General features: G+C 50.8%; 1 protein-coding gene across 5 annotated transcripts; it reads right to left on the bottom strand.

Annotated features, from left to right (window-relative positions):
- Nucleotides 1-2,926: 2,926 nt before the first annotated feature.
- MON1B (MON1 vesicular trafficking associated B) lies at nt 2,927-12,575 on the bottom strand. Of its 5 annotated transcripts, none has more exons than XM_051847022.3 (6): nt 11,788-11,930; nt 11,237-11,403; nt 9,194-9,523; nt 7,878-8,697; nt 7,362-7,509; nt 2,927-6,096 (listed from the first exon to the last, which is right to left on the bottom strand). In XM_051847022.3, exons 2-6 carry the CDS (start codon nt 11,391-11,393, stop codon nt 5,896-5,898), a joined length of 1,656 nt encoding a protein of 551 aa, XP_051702982.3. In that variant the 5' UTR covers nt 11,394-11,403; nt 11,788-11,930; the 3' UTR covers nt 2,927-5,895. The 5 variants fall into 5 exon arrangements, with proteins under 5 accessions (XP_051702982.3, XP_051702986.1, XP_051702981.3 ...); XM_051847026.3 differs by having other exon boundaries at nt 11,321-11,403; nt 11,788-11,926; XM_051847021.3 differs by lacking the exon at nt 11,788-11,930 and adding an exon at nt 11,589-11,664.
- Nucleotides 12,576-20,090: the final 7,515 nt, after the last annotated feature.

The raw sequence follows: 20,090 nt of genomic DNA, 5'->3' as shown, positions 1-20,090 counted from the left end.
CAAAGAATCACAAACAAGGCCTTCCCTCTCTGTGCCGTCACGTGACATTCTGTGTGCATCTGTGTGTCCTTACAGGGACTGAGTTATGACCCCAATCCGGTATGACCTTATATTCCTCAGCTACACCTGCAAACGCCCTACTGCCAAATCTCATTCTGAGGTTCTAGTGATCATGAATTTGAGGGGAGAGGGACACAGCTGAGCTCAGTTAACCCCCTTGCGCTTTCCTCTTTTGTCTGCATCAGGGCGTATCCACTGCACACACCTACAACCTGGAGGGACCTGCTAGATCAAAGGGTATGTATAGTGTCAAATTTGACTTATACGATGAAATTGCCTTCTACCCATTTGGGGCCCACAAAGGAACTCTTTCCCGTTCTCTTATGTTTCAACCCTGTTTTTTTGTTTTGTTTTGTTTTGTTTTGTTTTGTTTTGTTTTGTTTTTTTGCTAATCTGATAGGCAAAAGTCTCACTTCAGAATTCCTGGTTATCAAATAAATTATCAAAACCTAAGTCATCTCTGGATTAGAAATTCCACTCCTGAAACTCTTCTTCTTCTCCTTAAAGGTTTACTTATTTACTTGAAAGGCAGAAGGTGAGAAGGAGAGGGAGAGAGGGAGGGAAAGAAGCAGGGAGGAAGAGAGAAGGAAAGAGAGGGAGAGTGGGAGAGAGAAAGAGAGAGAGAGAGAGAGGTCTTCCATTCACTGGTTCACTCCCCAAATGGCTGCAGTGGCTAGAGCTGGGCCGTTTTAAAGCCAGGAGCCTAGAGTTTTCTCCAGGTCCCCTATGTGCGTGCAGGGTCCCAAGGACTTGACCATCTGCTACTGCTTTCCCAGGCCTTAGCAGAGAGCTGGATCAGAAGTGGAGCAGCCAGGACTTCAACCGGCACCCATATGGGATGCCAGCACTGCAGGCGGCAGCTTTACCCTTTATGCCACAACTCCAGCCCTGAAACTCATCTTCTTTTTTAAAACTTACCTATCTATTTTATGTGAAGGGCAGAGTGACAGGGAAACAGAGACAGAGACAGCAATCTTTCCTCTGCTGGTTCACTCCCCAGACACCCACAATAGACAGAGCTGGGACGGGCCAAAGCTAGGAACCAGGAACTCCATCTGGGATTCCCATGTAGGTGGCAGGGGCCCAAGTGCTTGGGCCCTTATCCACTGTCTTAGGCCTAGCAGGAAGCTGGCTAGGAAGCAGAGCACTGGTGCTGCATTGGCCCTCCAATATAGGATGTGAGCATCACAAAACGGTGGCTTAACCCACTGGACAAGATATTAATTTCTTCACTATCTGTAATTTTAAAATGTAGGCATAACCTAAGGGTAACTTAATATATTAGCTAATTGTGAAGTTTGTAGGATGAAATCTTTGCAATCATTTAAACCATGTTGTAACATCAGGGGTTCTTTTAAAGGCTATTTCTTTTCTTTGAAAAGCAGAACGCCAGAGAGAGGGAAGTTCACTCTCCACATGCCCACAAGGACTGGGCCAGGCTGAAACCAAGAGCCAGAAGGAACTCTGTTCAGGTCTCCCATGTGTGTGGCAGGCACTTGAACCTCCACTGCCTTCTCAGGTACGTTAGCAGGAGCCAGATCAGAAGAGGAGCAGCCAGGACTTGAACCAGTGCTTTGATACGAGGTGCCAACATTGCATGGGGCCGATGCTGTGGCGCAGTGGGTTGACGCCCTGGCCTGAAGCGCCAACATCCCATATAGGCACTGGTTTGAGACCTGGCTGCCCCACTTCCTGTCCAGCTTGAAAGCAGTGGGAGGATGGCCCAGGTCCTTGGGCCCCTGCACCCACATGGGAGACCCGGAGGAGGCTCCAGGTTCCTGGCTCTTGGCTTCGGATCCGCACAGCTCCAGCTGTTGCAGCCAATTGGGGAGTGAATCATCAGAAGGAAGACCTCTCTCTCTGCCTCTCCTCTCTCTGTGTAACTCTTTCAAGTAAAATAAATAAATATTAAAAAAAAAAAAAAAACATTGCAAGCAGAGGCTTAACCCATCGGGCTCTTAACCTGTGCTTATTAAATTTTGTTGAAATGTGTGGTGGTGTGTACACTTTCTTTCTACAATTTTGTCTGGCCTGAGATCCCTTATTAATTAGCATGCAGTAATCTAATTTCACATTTTAATTACATAATAAATGTAGGAAAACAAAGTAAGAGATGTCTCCCCTCACCAACAGCCACTTTCCCAACTCACTCCCTCTCCCAAAACGAACCACTGCCAGCTTAGTGACATTCAACCTCTTTAGTAAAACATATCTCATGCAGTGCTTTAATTTATATTTTCTTACCCAAGTAATTTTAAGAAACTTCAAATACAGAAATATGCAACATTGAAAATGAAACTCTCTTTTCTTGACCATAAATCCTACTGCCTTTCCCATACATAGTCACTATCAACAAGCTGATAGATCCTGTTGATGCTCTTTCCTTTTTTAAAAATATTCTTAATTTTGGGGAGTGAAACAAAAATGAAAGCTATTTTAATAACAGCAAGCTGAGGTACTTGTGATTGTTTAATAGCATGAAAACTTTCAAATGCACGTGAAAGTAGAAAGGTTACTGCTGTGAGCTACGGGTACAGATCACGGAGCGCTGACAGTCATCACGGGTCACCCACACACTCTCCAGGTTTGTAAGTTGCAGGTGTCCTCATATTTCATCCCCAGCCTCAGCTACTTAAGGGCATTTTAAGATGGCCCCAATCCTATAGTCACGCTGGACAAGATTAACCAGACCCTATGTGAATTTCCCCTCCTGTTTCCGGTCTTTCACAGCTGGCCTTTGCCACAGTTCCTGCCAAAGCTCCATTTGCGTCTTCACTCTCCACTGCTTTCTACTGCTAGTCAGAAGGCTGTTAAATCTTTTAAAAATTCCACGCTACAAATGACTATATAGCCTGTAGAGTAGGAGTTCCTTTTAAATATTTTATTTTGAAATAATTTCAGATGCACACAAAAGTTGTAGAAATAGGCCATTGTGCTCCCAGTCACCTCTGTACCAGATTCCCCCACCCTTGGGTGTTTGTGAACCATGAACTGCAGACATGACCCATTGCTCCCTGATATCCCAGTGTACACCCCCTATATACAACGGTATCTACCCGGTCGCTGTGTGTAACCACAGTGTAACAACAATCACGTACCCTCAGACACCTTTCACAATTTCAACTTATATTTTAAAATTACACACTCCTCATATGTTTCTAAAAGAAAAACAAAACAGTAAATCAAAATACTGCCTCCAGCCCTGCATCACCCCCCCAGTGCGAGTCCCTTGCCCAGAGTGACCAGTCAGGTGCTACGTCTCAAGTCGCTTGTGCACAACGGCATGGTCTGACAACCCCCTTCTTGTTTCTTTCAATCCTTGCTGGCTTTTCTCTAATAAAAATGTGCTGGTTGGAGCTCATTCTGGACCAATGAACAATGATCTGATCCACTGACAATCAAATTCCTAAGTTAAATTAATTTGGGACTTAATTTTAATTATTTTCCCCCGATGTCTTTTAAAAAAAACCCTCAGGGGCATTCTAGAGGGTGCGTGGATACACCCCGATGAGGCCATTTCTGTGACTGTACCTGTGCTGGGCCTACAGCGACACTCCTGACCACGCCTGGTCCACGGGCCTGGGGACTCTGCCATGACCACCTAGCCCGGGGACTGCAGATGTGGCAATGCCTTTACTGGTCAGCTCTGACCAGGAGAAGGGCTGTTTCAGCACGGGGTTATCAGTACCAGGTGCTCCGCCTCTCTTTACTGAGCCAATCTGCAGGTGGTGTTAAGTGTAACTTCAACTTTGAGGAATTTGAAAGGGTGATACTGAGCTTTTATTTTCAAGCCTCAGGGGCTTAACCAATGGAATCTATGTGCATTTGTCTTATTTCTGTCTGATGCTCTAACCCAAAAGAATTTCGCTAAGGATCTCATTATTCACACCTCCTATCCGCTAAGCACGCATTGCTTTCAGCAGTGAACAGGCTCACGTCCCGGAGAATCACGCCGGTTCTGACGCCCGCGTTGGCAGGCGTGGCAGGCGGCAACTTCACGTGCTTGTTCAAGCCGTGCCTCAAAGAGCACGCACAAAGGGGAGTCGGAGGCGGCTCAAAGGGGGCAGAGTCGACAGCTTCGGAAGCAGCGTGACTGGCAGGTACAGGGGCGTCCATCAGGCTCTTTCCTCCACTTCGGTCCATTCTGAAAATTTCTCCAACAACAAGAAGCTGGCGACGCACTGAAGGATCCCTGCCTCGGGACATTTTCTTTTTGCTGGCCCGATTTCCAGTCCACATCTACTCAGTCGGGGTTTAGGGGTCACATTTAACAAGTCAGCCCCAGGGAAAAAGCCGCGTGGAGGCCAGGCGCCATGGGCCGGGTGCGAGGCACCGCTAACCACTGCTAATATTTTTGGGGGCGGCAGCAGCTCGGCGGTTTTTGTCGGAATATCCCTCCCCGCCCTGGCTTGCCATTTCTAAGAAAAGCAGACTGTACTATAAGATGCTTAAGCAATATATTTAAGAGTTGCCAAGTTAATCCAGGAATCTAGGCGATAGGAAGGTGCGCGTGTTACTCATCTCTACCTTAGAGAGGTTAAAAGGTTTCTTTCCTTCGAATAATCAAAGTCTTAAAATCTTATTTAAAAAAGCTACAGCTGGCATTAGGTCATCACTACCTGAGACAGGCTCCCTCCTCCCACTCTGCCCAAGGCAGCACACACCGCTGGTCTACACTACCTTCCGCCGGCTCCACGGCTTCCAGCGGCCCCAGACGCTCCAACTGGCCGGCCATTTCTCCAGGGCCTCCTGGGCGCGGTGGACAATGATTGGCTAGGGGAGGCCGCCCACGCGAGGGTGAGCGGAGCGCACATGCGCACAGTGCACTTTCCCCACCCGTTGACTAAGGCCGAGAGGCAACAGGTGTCTGCGGTGCGCAAGGCCTGCGGGTGACCCTGATCGGCAGTTAGCAGCGCGCGCACGACGACCGCGCGGCCGTACTCCGACTCCAGGGTATGCTGGCCAGGTGGGGAGCTGGGGTTGAGAGCACACACACAAGCCCCGGGGGCGGGGTCTCGCTGCGTAGGCTGCATGTGTTGCGCAGGTTACCAAGGCCTGGGGACACAGGTGCACGTGCTGCGTCTGGGGCACCCCCGAGTTCCAGTCCCTCTTCCTTTACAGATGTTCATGAGAGGCCTATGAGAGGTTATCTCTGTTTGACAACACAGTAAAATAAACCTTAGATGCAAACCGCACCTTCTGGGTAAAAATTCGGGCTCTCAGCCACTGTGCAGGCAGGTGCTGCACGTCCTGGGTCACACAAGTGGACACTGGAGGCCACCTTCTTAGCAGTGGCCAGCATGGATGGGGTCGTTTTGGCGGGGTAAAGTATATGAAGGGCAAAGGACTATCCTTGGACTTGGTTTAGGTCTTTTATGTACGTTGTCTTTACAATACCCCCCGGCCGGCGGCAAACACAGGTTGGCTCTGCAGAAACGCCAGAACCCCTGTAGGCCACTCCAGAGACGCTGGCCAGCCCAGGACACTCAGGGCTGGGATTCCATGGAGGAGGAAAGCCCCTGAAGTAGGGTCGGAGGTGACAGCCTGACAGGGCCTGTAGCATCATCCAAATGGAGGTGAGGCAGAGGCGGGGGGAGGGAGGCCTACGGTCTCCCCCAGCGAAGGAAGTGCATGAGGGGCTGTGACAGCAGCCCTGTGCCTGGTTGCTGTGACCCATCTCCCATCTGTGGCTGGGACTTCCCACCGTACCATATCACCCACGGAGACAGGGGCTGGCCACAGACACAACCCCTGCCCACGTTTCCAGCACAGAGTCAGAAGGGACAAGCCAGGGCCAGCCACTCCCAGCGCTGCCTTGTCTGGGAGCTCCACCTTTCAGAGTCCGGTGAACAGGCCATTGTGGGGCGCTTGGTCCGCAGAGGTGGCTGGGGGTGTGGAGTACTTGGGCGGGTAACGAATGAAGAGCCGGTCTTCTTCTTTTTTCACCCAGCGCAGGAGTTTGGTCACGACCAAGATGGCACCTGCCTTGGTCACCAGGGGGCTGAGGCAGGTATAGAGCTCAAATTTGGAGGTCACCTGGGAGTTTGGGAAAAGACAGTCAGAAGGGCTGGAGCTGGCCACGGACAATGCTGTCTGCCCTCACCCAGCCCCACAACTGCCTCCTGCAGCAACTGCCATCCAGGGCTGCTGCAGACTGGGCGATGGGCTGTCAGCTGGGCCTAGCCATGCATGTGTGTGTACTCTCTGGACCTTAGTTTGCTCGTCTATGGACAGATGGACTGGGGAAAATAGTGAGAATGCTTTCCAGTGTACACAGGGCCCTGTTCTAAGCTCTACACACCTGTACCCTGGATATAATGGAAACGGACACGCAGACTTCACTCCACCAGGTCAGCAGAACCCTCCTGTGCCCCCTCCCCTCCACTTCTTCTGTTCCAGCTCCTGCTTCCTTTCCTTGTTGTTCCTCAGATACAAGTACGCTCAGTCTCATCGCACAGAATCTGCAGTGTTCTTTCCTCTGCCGGGGTGCCCTTCCTCCAGATACTCACGTAGCCCAGTACCCCATCTCTACTGAGAGGCAATCCCATAGGGACGCTGTTCTTGACCTCTTGATTTAAAACCCTGGTGTTCTCATATGTTTTAAATGCTAACTTGTACTGAAAGGTACCAGGGCTCCTTGGGAAAGCAGTGGAGTTCAGGACTAGAGCAGGGACCCTCCAGCGGTGCGTTCTTACAGGGGGTGGGGATGTGTCCAGAGAAGTACAGGGACCAGCCTGGCTAAACCAAGGCTCCCACTAGCTACGGCAGACATGAATTCACCGCCAAAGTAAATGACAGAAAAGGTTTTAGCCCACGGCATTAAAGAAACATCCATGAGGCCAGACTGACATAAAAGTAAAAATTTAACAGACACACAGGAGATGGGAAAGTTCTTTACAGTAGATCCCCCATCACTTAGATAACAAAACAATGAGGAGTTAGGAACACATCACCATCTAGCCAGTGCCAGACTAAGAACATCAATGGATTAGTGAGTGAAAACTATGGCAAAAAACAGGACACTGACAAATGAGCACAGATATCCACTAACGACAAAGGGGAAATGCGTTACAGTGTGGCAGTGTGACAGAAACCACTGTAAGTGGTCAGAGCTGGCATCAGCAGCAGGGGGCAGGATGGCATCCTGATATGACACAGAGAAGCCACAGTGTCACTCCTGTGGGATTCTTGCCAGAAAAATGCATGATCTCAGTTGATTCACAGTGTAACATCGGAAAAACCCAAGATGAGGGCCAATCGCACAACCCTAAGCTTTGGGGTCACGAGACCTCCCAACTCACCCAGGCCAGCAGTGTCTCCTTCTCAGCCACGTGGTAGATGAGGCGCAGGGGCCGGGAGGTGCTGTGGAGGCGTGCGTGCAGGCGGTGGTACAGGTCCGACAGCCGCTGCCGCTCCTCCTCTCTGCTGTAGGGGGCCTCCAGCTCCGGGCTGCCAAGATGGAGGAAGGTGGAGGGCACGGTTAGTCCAGGGCCTTCTCGCCTGCCTGCTGCCATCGAACTCTAGGGATTTCAATTAAGTTGGGAAGCAGCGCCTTCCCCGTGAACTTAAGGATTCAGTAGTTAGAAGCTGAGCTTCTCCCATCGGATTAGAGGACTTTCTGGGGACCACTAGATGCCACTGGAATAGGGCATTCCTTCATGTTGCTGGTTGAACTTTGATCAGAAAGAGCCCCGTTCCACACTCCTCCCTTCTGCAGCATGCCAGCCTGTCTCTCGTGAATAGATCTATGAGATGCTGAACCTCCTACTTAGACAAGCCTCCCCTCCCAGCCAAGTGCCCACAGGGTCGGGGCCCACCTGGTAAACTGGGGCAGCTGGCGGTGGTGGTCAGGGATGTCCAGCGGTTTATAGAGGAAGTGTCGCAGGCCAGGCGCCCCCACAGCCTGCACACTGTAGGCAGGGGCAGTGGCTGAGGGGGCATTAGAGAAGCCGGCAGCCTCCCCGAGGGCGTGCAGGGCTCCAAGGGTACGCATTCCATCTTCGACAAGGCGCCGGCAGGCGGCCATGGCGTGGAAGGCTTCACGGTGGGTGCCAAGCAGCAGCAGGCAGACTGGCACGGCATCCAGGCGGGCCACGTAGGCGTAGAAGAAACCGTCGGGGTTGAAGCGGGGCAGGCACACGGGTGCCCACGCCTCGCCTGCCGCAAACGCTGGCGCTCCCGCCCAGTCGAGCAGCAGCTGCAAGTCAGCTGGGTCCAGCCGGCATTCAGCCAGCACGTTCCGCTCCTGGGCTGCCGTCACTAGGCGGCCGCCCACCGCCAGCACCGACAGGGCCAGGCCAGGTGCTATGCAGCGCCGGAGCAGCGCGCCCAGTGCGTCCCGCAGTGGGCGAGCCAGGGGTACGCAGCGCACAGCACCCAGGAGCAAGGCACCTGGGTCCTGCTCCACGCTGTCCAGAAGCCGGTCCAGAGTGCGCTCTGAGCCAGCCAGCAGGCGGCGCAGGTCGTAGTTCTGCTTGTGTGCGAAGATGCGAGCCACGCTCGCCCGTGTCAGTGTGCTCACGATCTGTGCGTGCACAGCCAGCAGCTCTCCCCGCAGCTGGGCTGCTGACTGCGGAGTCCGGGACACAGCCACCAGCAGCAGCGGGCCCTGCTGCAGGAACACCAGCTTGTGGTCCTCTGGGGGCAGGACAGAAATGGGGCAGGAGGGGTCAGGCAGGGCTCTTCTGCCTTCCTCCCCAACACACATGCCCCTGGCCTGAATGGAGGGCAAGCTTTGGCAACGTGGGCATTTGTGGAGACATGATGGGATGGCCAAGGGATCAGGTGGGTTAGAGAGGAGGCGGGGGGAGGGGAGAGACAGAACCAGGACTGACTCAAAGCCAGAAAGATACACACAGTTACAGGCAACAAGAAAGTACCCAGCTTGTCACTTAGATCCCAGGGAGTCACTCAGAACCTAGCAGGGAAAATTGGCACAGTGCCCGCCCCCGCCCCCAGATAATTAGACTCCTGAGTGTCCATCCACATACACGGACCTATTCCAGGCTGGCTGGACAGAGCCACAGGCATGCAGACAGACAGACCTACCCCACGGCGGCGGAGGCAGACCACCGGCCAGCCAGTCCCATTCCTAGTCACCAGCCCCCATTCCGCCTCGTGGCCCTTTGCTCACCGGCATAGATGGCACGGATGGCGTCTCCCGCACTCTGCACAAAGGACACCAGGGCTGTCATCACCCCCATGGTAGCTGACAGCGCCTCCACACTACCGTACCGGGAGTAGATGGGCTTGCCAGCCTCACTCAGGACAAACACGTGCTTCCGCTGGCTGCGCCAGTCCTCGTCACTGGGGTCACCGCCCTGGGGCCCAGGGCCACCCTCAGGGCCATGGATGGGACTCCCTTCAGTGGCTGCAGGACTCCAGCCCTCACAGGGGCTTGACGGGGATTCTGAACGGGGCAGCGGTGACAGGCGGCTGGGTGGCTGATCCTTGGCCTTGGATCCTGAAAGGGAGCTCCTGGTGAGTGTCAGCCGCCGTGACCTCCACAAATGCCACATCTCCAAGGACCCACCAAAGCCCTACCAGTCCCTCAGTGATCCCTGCATGCTAAGAAAGACCTCCAAGCATCTCTCTTGCCCATCAATGACCAAGGATTCCCCACGACCACTAACTGGGACATGTCTAGAATATCCTATAACACTAAGGTTTCCATGTTCCTCCCTAAAGCCCCAGTAGCCCAATACACCCCCACTGTCATTCACTGAAACTTCTGTGACCCCACAGACCAACTACTGCCTCTTTAATAACTGCATCGCCAAGTCTTCCAAGAACCCTCCTGCCTCTAACGACCACGATTAACAGCATTTCCAGTGATCTCCCTTTAAATCCTCTGACTCCTAATATCAGCCCCCCCACAATGGGCACCATGAATCTCTACTAACATCTGCATCTTGAATGCACCCCCCCACCCACCCACTATCCTAACCCCCTATTCTCACGGACGGCCTCCAATCGATAATGTGCTGCACTGACTCTCCCGGTCACCTGTTGACATTCTCAATGATGTCCATTAACTCTCCCCGTGAATGCCACCAATTTCTAGGACTCCCCTAACTCCCCATTCACTTCCACTGCAGTACACTGACACCCCCAAATCTCATATTCCCATCACTAACGCTGGGGTCTTCAATGATCCTCCATGGCTGCCCTGCCCTACTCTAAAACTTACTCTACCCCTGTCCACTCTGTCCTGCCCATCAATGACCACCCTTAATCTCCACAGACACTTCAGACTTGCCATCACCTCCACTGAATCCCTGATCCCCTTTAAGTCTCACTGATACCCACTCAGCTTCTCACAGGAACAAATATGACTGCTGTTAACATTCAATAAAACCCACAACTTCAGTGGCCGCCACCGACTCCCTGAAAGGCCCATCATTCCTGCTGATGATCGCGGTCTCCCTTGACGAAGATCACCATCATCCATTTACAACTATGTCTCAGTAACTGTCCCAGAACATTCCAGAACACAGGCAGCAGCTCTCCCCGCACTCTTCCACTTCCTCATTGCCACTGACAGCCGTCTGTCGCTCAATACCAATGACCACTCCCAATAACCAAGTCCCGCCCCGTTTATTCTGTGATGACCACTGACCATTCCTAATGACCTCATTGTCAGCCACTAAGTCCAAAGGGCTCAACGAGCACCAAGTCGCCTGTGACTTCCCCGGATTCCTCAGCGAACACCGACACACGTCCACCACCATCTGCGGATCTCCTGACTTTCCAACCTTAGTGGTCCTGCCCACCCCACCCCGGTCACAGTTAACGTCCACTAACACGTGATTCCTTACAGGATCGCCGCCAACCCGTGATGATGGAGATACCCCAGCGCCTGGCCGCTCCTGGACATCCTCTTTCCACTCCAGGGACTTAACGGCCTGGTGTTTCCAAACCACCACTTTCCAAGGAGCCCCCCCATTTGATCCTGCCGACTCCCCTGTGCTCCTTCGTGGAGACAAGCACCCTAAGTCCCTAAAGACCCTCTCTCACCCCCACTCCCCTTCCCGTCTCTCAGTGATCGGATCCACACCAGGTCCCCACCGCCTTCCTTCTCCTTCCCCGCAACTCTAACTGCGCCGAGTCCACGGGGACCCCCGGGCGCACGCTGCTTCCCCGACTGGTCCAAGCAAAGGCGGGGCGGGGGGTATACCTGTCTCCTCCAGACCCCCACCTCCGGGATCCGGCGGGCCCGCGGGGGCCCCTCCTCCTCCGCCACCAGCGGCAGTCTCCTCACCGGGGAGCCGCGTGTCCCCCAAGTCCTCCGCGCCCCCGGGGGCTGCGGCCGCAGCGTCTCCTCCGGCCTCCATCTGCACATCCCTGGGGGAAAGGGGAATCGGGGGTGACGGGCAGCAAAAGCAACTTCCGAAAAGCCTTTACAGAGCCAGGCCCCGCTCCGGGAAACATCCCCAGGGCTCCACTCGCCCAGGGCTTTCAACAGGCGGGGATGTGCCACCACATGACCGCGGCCTTGCGCCCGAAGCCCCTCCTGAGACAAGGCTAACCGAGACACCTGCTGTCATCCCGCTTCCTCAACGGGCCGGATACCACTACTTCCCTTAGAGAAGGTAGCTTCACACTTCCGGGTGCGGCCGGGCGCTGGAGGCACTTCCGGGTGCGACGCCTCCCCAAGGACACTTCCGGTGGCGGGTTTACTTGGTCCCCGCGGCGCCCCTCTCCCGCCGCCTACTGGTGTTCCCTCACCGTTGGGATGGCGCGCGCCATCCCCGGGTCTACGCCGGGTCCGGTCGGGAACCGAGCGCGCGCCTTTGCATTTCGCTCCCACGGAACTGGAGACAGCGGCTTACAGGTGCCCGGGCGCCCCACTTCTTGTAGGGCTCGTAGTCGAAGGTGGCGGGGGGTGTGGCCCGCTGTGAGCCAATTCTGCAGTAGGGAGGGCGGGACCATCTCCCCTTTTGGCCCAATCGAGAGGAGCCTGTACCCTCGCTCCCGCCTTGTCCAGGTAGTGCCTCCACCAGTACTGTGCGCCGGCTTGCGTCTGCACCCGCCCATCCCTTGATTGACATGTCCGCGGGTCCAATCGCAGACTCGAGCCGATTCCTCTTTATTCGAGTTTTGCAGGCTAAGGACTAACGGATACCGGTCCTGGACCAACAAAGTACTCCCTCAGAGCTGAGGCAACTTCGCCCGCCGTATGCAGCAGGAGAGGCGGAGGTGAGGGTTGAGTGGCGTGAAATGAAGTCTTGACGGGCAGGATCTGTTTCCAATCGGAGTGCTGCGCGCAGTCTAAAGAGCCTACGAGACTCAGATTCTAACGCAAGAGGCGGGCCTCTCCGGAGTAGGAAGTATTCGTGGGCTCGACGTTCTGGGGAAAAAGGGAGGCGCGAGCCGCAGACATCCTCGCGGCGCCAGTGTTGGAGCTGGCGAAGGCAAAGCACCGAATGACCACGGCCTATCCGGGCGGGCAAAGTGCGCGGCATAGACGCGGGCTGTGGGCGGAGCCATAGCGCCCAGGCCGCCGGCCTCCGCGCGCCGTCATTGGCTGGCGGGACTCGGGCGTGCGTTGGGCCCGCCCCCTAGAGCGGGCCGCGCGGCCGGCGGGGGCGGGCTCTTCTGTCGCTCCCGGGCCTCAGGCTCCCGGCGGTTCCTCAGAGCTCGCGGACTTCCCGGGCCGGGGCAGCGGGGGAGAGGTGGGCTCGGATCCCCGCGCCGACGGCCCCTCGGTGGCCGGGTGGAGGCCGCGGGGTCGCCCCCGCTGCCGGCCGGGCCGGCGGCGTCGCCACGCGGCGGGGAGGGGCCGAGTGCCGGCTGCTGAGGTGGCGCCGGGCGCCTTTCGGACGGTAGGTGAGATGTGGTGAACGGAGAAGTCGGGTGTCCCTTCACTCCCAGGAGTGATGTGTTCACCTGGTAAGTTCAGGAAGACTCGTAGAGTACGAGATCGCTTGTAACCAAACTCATAGCATTTTGGAGAAACAGCAAATGAAAAAACGAGGCAAATACAGTAAACGAAGTAATTTTGGAGTATGTGTGGTACACAACATACTGGGTAATACTCCACAAAATATAAGCACATCATCAACTTAAAATTGTAAACTTTTCCTAAGAAATGGGAACTTGTAACAGGAAGTGATACTCACACATCACCTGACTATTCCAGCAGTGAATTTGTGTGCCCTCCGGACCGAAGTGAGAACATCTTCCCCTGGGCGCACCACCCATTGGCTCTGTGACCTCAGGCAGGTCACCTGCCCTCTCTGAGCCTGGCTTTCGTCCTCAATGCAAACAGCACATTAACAGCAGTACCCGCCGTACTGCGATGTCCTCGGGGGATCCAGTGGATCCAGTGCCCCGATACAGCACCTGGCACTTGGTGAATGTTAGTATTAACTATGTTAAGTATTAACCATGGCAACTCGAATACATGATGATACAGCACCCTCATAACATCATACATTGTAACTTATACAAATTATTGCAATTATATGTTGTTTTACATTAAATCATACATTATATACATATGTGTGTGTGTCCAAAATCTTGACTGACTGCTTAGAATCTCTAAGGCATTGGGCAGTGTCCCAGAAGGACCCACAGAAAGTCAGAAAGATTAAGGATGGACTTTCATCCAGGACACTCCAAGCCTGGTGCCCACAGGCAGACAAACTGCCCCTGGCCAGCCGGCCAGATGGGTCCCCTCCCTACAGCCCGCTCTGGCACCCGCAGCTCGACAGCTCGATCAGAGGAGGAGAGAGCTCAGATTGATTGTCAGGAAGGAGACAGAGGACACAGTCCAAATGCTCAATATCAGCTCAGACCCCACAGGTCGCTGGGGAAACAGGTGTCACATAAGACAGAATTTAAACCAATGACCTAGTCTACGTTCTAGACTATGTTGTTTGGCACTTCTTGGTGTTGTAGTTTCTAGATTACTTGTGGTTTTGTAGATTCCGTGGCATTTTTTCCCTCCCATTCGTATTTAACACAAGCCCTGCATTTCAGTGAAACCATAGCACATTTAGGCTTCTTTTTCAAATCTTTGCCGAGTTGCCTGTGGACTTGAATGACTGTTTTGCAGGGAAATCAGCAGAACTGAGAATAACGGACAATCTCGTATCTGAAACTCTTAGCCTCAGATGTGTTTGAATTCACAGTTTTCCAACTTGAGGCATGAAATTAGGTGCATGTGCCATATATCGTACGGCGCCTCAGCAGGGGCTGGGCAGCAGCTGGTGATCAAACTCCTTTCTGTGCAAATTTTTTGATTGTGCAGACCAACAGGGATACAGCCAGCCCCTTCATGGCTGCACGGTTCAGGCTGTGCTGCCTACTGTGCTCTTCAGAATTTTTTTTTTCCAGAGCCCTATGGACTTCAGAACTGTACATGTGAGACTGTGGACCCATATTAGTGTTCCATATTTGGTAGTTTGCCACTCTGGACAATTCTACAGTCCAAGGAGGGAGAAGGTAAGGGAACAGGGAACCACTCCAGGCATGTCTGCCTTAATTATTTATTTTGATGAGAAAATTAAATTTTTTTCCCCCACAAGCCTCTCCAACGGATTTCCCAGTTAACCAGAGAGGGTCCTCACATTCAGGATCCACTTCTTTCTTTATTTTTATTGTTTCGCAGATCCAAGATGTCTTTGTGCCACTGCATATTTACCTGAGTTTGCTGACTTGGTAGATGTTGCATAGGTCACAGCTGGACCGAAGCTACGGACAGGTCTGGGAAGCAGGGGAGCATCTTGGACAGGTCACAACCATGGCCTCCCTGGGCTGTGCCCTGGTGGAAGCTGCTCCACACACTTTCCAAGAGTAAACAGGAGCAGTTTCCTGTGACCTTGCAGGGCCAATACTACACAGTCACCTATCTCCAAGAGGCTCCATCAATTTCCCGTTGTCTGCCATAACATAGTCCTCAAAGATATTGATCATTATTTTTTTCTTGGTTTGAATATTTATTATCCTTTTGTTAACAACAGTCTCAATCATCCAAATGTAGAAGAAAGAGTATTGTAAATCCCTACCATCCAACATCCTGCTTCAACCATGATCAATATATCATTAAACCTGTTGATATTCATCATCTTGACATTCTGCAAAACACCACAGTGACCCACTCCAGTGACAGCATTGTTGTGCTAATGCCACCTGGTGAGCAGGAGCAGGTGCGATGACCTGGAGGGACCTGTGCAAGTGAGAGAGAGACAGATGGTCTTCTCAGTGAGGCTCCTGGGAGTCTGGTGACCTGGATGGCATCGAGTTACCCCTCCACCTAACAAAAAACGAGCATGGTGCTTGTGCCTTAACCAGCGCAAGTCCCACAACACAATACTGCAGAACTTGGAAATTCCTTGGTTTTGCTGTAAAAGTGAAAGTCAACAAAAGCAATGAAAAACTGAACTTTGAAACTATTAAAACCTTCTGTTCCTCAGGATAGTATTAGAAAATGAAATGGCAAGGACAGACTGTAAGAAAAATATCTGTGTATCAACTGGTACTCAAAATACAAAAATGTCAAAAGGATACATTATGCTCAATAATATGAAAGCAAACAACCCAGTTAAAAGATACAAATAGATACTTCATCTAAAAAGGTTTACAAATGGCCAACATGGCTTTGAAAAATGCTCAACATAGTAATCAATCCTGGGGCTGGCGCTGTGGTGTAGCAGGTAAAGCCTGCAGTGCCAGCACCCCAGCTGCTCCACTTCTGATCCAGCTCTCTGCTATGGCCTGGGAAAGCAGTAGAAGATGACTCAAGTCCTTGGGCCCCTGCACCCATGTGGGAGACCCTGAAGAAGCTCCTGGCTTCAGATTGATGCAGCTCCAGCTGTTGCAGCCATCTGGGGAGTGAACCAGTGAATGGAAGACCTCTCTCTGCCTCTCCTTCTCTCTCTGTGTAACTGTGACTTTCAAATAAATGAATAAATCTTAAAAAAAGTCAGTTCTAAAATGCACATTACATATAGAATGAGAAATGACTGTATACTCACCAAAATGGCGGAATTTAAGAAATACAATTATAACTTGAAACAGAAGAGGAAATTTGAAACTGAATCTCTTCTGCATTGCTAGTAGGTCTGCAAGATGGAACAACTTGGGCCAACAGTCTGGTGGTTTTTAATAAAAGACACACACACAATACAGCAATCCTATGCTTAGGTATTTACCATGAAAAACATTGTCCACAAAATGATGTCTGCACATGTTAAATGCATGTAACAAATAAACCTGGAAAAGCACCTGATTATTTGGCAAGAGGATAATTAATGCTAGAGTATAATACTATACTGTTCAAGTTGTAAGAAATTCTAGGAAAAAAAATCCATTCTAATAGGAAGCAGACCAGTACTTATCCAATGCAGAAAATAGGAAAGATTTCATCAAAGAGGCATGAAGGTGTCTTTCTGATTTTATGAGAAATTGCTCTGTCTTGGTTTGGGAGTAGCTGTACTTTTGAATTCTTTGTCATAACTCATCATCTGTACTCTTTAGTGGGTAAATTTTATAATGTATAAGTTTTATCTCAGTTTACTCATTAAATTGGAGTGAAGGCTTGGCATATATTTCTCCAGGTTCCAGGTCCTCAAGTGACATTATCATTAGACTGCAGTGGACAGCAACAGGTCAAGTAGAATAAGATCCTTGGGACGGTCCCCAACCTTCCATTTTTCAGTAAGTCCCTTAACGTTACTCTGCGACAATTACAATTACCCCAGCTGATGGTACTTCATTTACATAATCACATTCATAGGACCTTTAAGATCCCACAGCTATCTTCTCTTCTTGCGACTGAAACTGGTCATATGAACCAACCTAGAGTGAGTCATAGGACACTTTTCACTCTGGAATTCACTGAGGGGGGTGGTGAGTCCCCAGCGTCATCACAGTGCTCAGGGTCTTTTATTTGCAGCCACCACTGGCAAATTTCCTAGATCACAAAGTCTTAATCATCTAAGAGTTGGAGACTCTTATGAGAAATAGACTGCGAAGTCCTTCCTCAGGAGTGTGAGGGGTTAACTCTTCTGTCCCTTCATGGCAGGGGTTCACCGAGTTGTGACTGCTTTTCCCTCAGTGTGCTCTGCTAAACTGCATGGTCCTCGTCATGTCAACAATAACATGCTTTTTTCACGAAATCAACATAACCAGGCAAAAGAAGCCACTGTTGCACCTTCCACTTCCCACCAAAATAAAAGGCATTAAAACAGCTGTGGCTGAAGGATGCAGTGAGTTTCTAGGGTTGACGAATCCAGGTGACACAACAAGACTGGGATTACGTAAATGCTCTTCAGTCCTCACTGAAGATGATAAAATGGAAGGGTGTCAGTGTTCATTTATATGATTCTGAAAGAGAATCATTGTGCTTACATGCAAAAGGAGACAACCTCGGTAAAAATTATTCATCAGGGTGAGCTGGTGAGTCCCCATAGTCTCACCTTCTCACCCTCTGCATAGACCCCTCCATACCACAAGCCCAGGAAAAAAGTTTCTTTCAATGCAGTTTCCTTCATGAGGTCCCTTCTAGGATTGGATAACCATTCATGGTTCTCTACTTTTCCTTTTAAACTTCCTGAATACTAGGACACTGAACTGCAACAGATATACATAGCAGGAGCTGGGTGGGAAGAGGAAGTCAGGTGTGAGTGGACAGAATGCCGTGCAGTGCCATGCAGCTACGGCTGGTTCCAGTCACCCTGCTTTAAGCTCCGCAGCATTTGCTGTGCTTCTTTCCCCATGACCTGCCTCCCCTTGCTGTTGATTGCTCCTTGCCTCTTTTTTATGTCCTCTCAACTTATTCCATGCTCTCTTTGATTTGAACTACTGCTTCCTGCTCCTATGTTTTGTTCCCTGCCCCATATGTCACTTCCTTGTCACCTCTTGTCTTTGATTCCTTGATCTTACCATCACCTCCAGAGTGTGCCAGAGACAGGAATTGGAAGAAGAGGAATGGTGATCTCAGTGTATTTACTGTTTTCTTCAAATAGAGTTCCACAGTGACAGGGTTGGATCCTTTCCCTAGTTACATGGTTTTGAATGGACACCTCCTGCTCTGAGTTCATCAAGTGCAGAAATTAGACAAGATTGGCACTTGCCTCCCTGTGAGAATAATGAATGAAAACAGAACCACAAATTAAGAGCCTTCTGCTCTCAACAGGAAGCTGGCTGTATTCCCAAGCCTGCCACTGCTCTCTTACCCTATTCTCCCAGATCAACTGCCTTAAAATCTACCAATTTAGTCAAACCTCTGAATACACACAAAGCTTTCAACCTCTCTGAGTAAAAACCGTGTCTCTCCAAATCTAATAATTTCTCCCCAGATCCCATCCTTACTCTATCCAACATTATTCCCACAACTCTCAAACTTTCCAAACCCAACAAAATGTTCAAACACTTGGTCTTCCCAAAAATTCTCAATCTCTCTGACCCACCTACTTACCTAAAGTTCAACTTCTGCAAAAACTTCAACCACGTAAAAAGACCAGCACCCAAGTCCAAACAACCAAACCTCAACCACCCCAAAACCAACAACATATGACCATCTATGGTACTACCTCAAATCCACCAACATCCTCATTTCCCTAACCTGCAAAAGTCCTGGCATATCACGTTGCACTTATGTAGTCATTGCTCAACATATCACACTTTCTAAATCTCTAGCCACCTCCAAGACATCAATATTTCCAAACTTTCTGACTTCCTTAAGCCCCAAATTCTTGGTGACACTCAAATTCCCATTTCCACTTAGCTCTTCAAGCCCACCAGTCTTATTAAGCTTAAGTTTACCAAGCCATGAACAATTCTATCAAATATTTCAACCTCTCAAACTGATACACTTTTCAAAGTCCCCCAGATGCACCCTTGCCTCTTTAATCTCATATCCTCTACAAAGCTAAAATCCCCAAACCCATTAACATCTCCAAAACCACAATTGGTCATAACCCCTCACCTTTCTCCAATAAGCAAACCAAAAAATTTCCCTTAAAAAAAAAAAAAAACTCATAGCTGAAAACTACCCAAACATAATAGTCCCTACAATTTTTTTTAAGATTTATCTTTTAAAAGATTTATTTATTTATTTATTTGAAATGCAGAGTTACAGAGAGAGAGTCAGAGAGAGGTCTTCCATCCTCTGGTTCATTCCCCAAATGGCCGCAATGGCCAGAGCTGGGCCAATCAGAAGCCAGGAGCTAGAAGCTGCTTCTGGGTCTCCCACATGGGTACAGGGACCAAACTACTTGGCCATTTTCTACAATTTTCCTAGGCCATTAGCAGTAGTGGAACAGCCAGGACACCAACCAGCACCCATATGAGATGCCGGCACTGCAGGTGGTGGCTTAACCCACTACACCACAGTGCCCGCCCCAGTCCCCACAATTCTACCAGGCTACAGATACCACCAGCCACTCCAAACCATCCACCCTATAAAACATCATCAAATACTGTTGGTTTCTATGTACCCTTTATGGACTGTCTCTGTATATGGGTGCTGATAATAGCAATTTTAACCTCCAAACAAAAATCACAGACAAATGCTAATCACAGGTTCACATTTATTTATATATCAATAAACTTCAAAAAGTACTTGAACTTAAAACACTAGCCTATCCAGAGACGAACTCTTTACTCAACTCCCCTCTGATAATTTGATCTCCCCCTTCTCCAGGAACTATATCCATGTACCTGTTCCTTCTTTTTCCAAGGCACACTGTGTCTCTCCAGCATGGGCATGGAACTCTAGGCCTAGAGAGAGTGTTCAATACACACATCTCTGGGGTAAGACCACAGCAGGCCAGGCATGGACATTCCTTAAAGTTCCTTCAGTTGCAAAGTTCCCTGGGGACAGGGTCCAGTATTCAAACTGTGGGCTCGTGGAGGCCAGAGTTCTAGGTTGGACTCTCTGTTTGACTTGTACATTTGGCTGTGCAGAGTGACACGGCCCAATGAGTAGGGCCAGCCAAGTGTGTGTGTCAGGAATATGGAGTATGGGGAAGTGACATCTCTCCTTCTGTGTGACTCTGGGAGCAGGGTGATAAGATTGATTT

This window comes from Oryctolagus cuniculus, chromosome 18, assembly GCF_051225735.1.
Source record: "Oryctolagus cuniculus isolate XC-2025 breed Fujian yellow rabbit chromosome 18, ASM5122573v1, whole genome shotgun sequence".
NCBI lineage: Eukaryota > Metazoa > Chordata > Mammalia > Lagomorpha > Leporidae > Oryctolagus > Oryctolagus cuniculus.
The sequence above is the reverse complement of the archived record's forward strand: the minus strand, read 5'-3'. Positions and strand labels throughout refer to the sequence as shown.

Coding starts and splice junctions, on each gene's coding strand:
- MON1B (XM_008257639.5), bottom strand. CDS start 11,393: ATGGAGGCCGGAGGAGACGCTGCGGCCGCAGCCCCCGGGGGCGCGGAG. Junction 9,524..11,236: donor TGGGGGTCTGGAGGAGACAG/GTATACCCCCCG, acceptor GCTCCCTTTCAG/GATCCAAGGCCAAGGATCAG. Junction 7,510..7,877: donor CAGCTGCCCCAGTTTACCAG/GTGGGCCCCGAC, acceptor CCATCTTGGCAG/CCCGGAGCTGGAGGCCCCCT.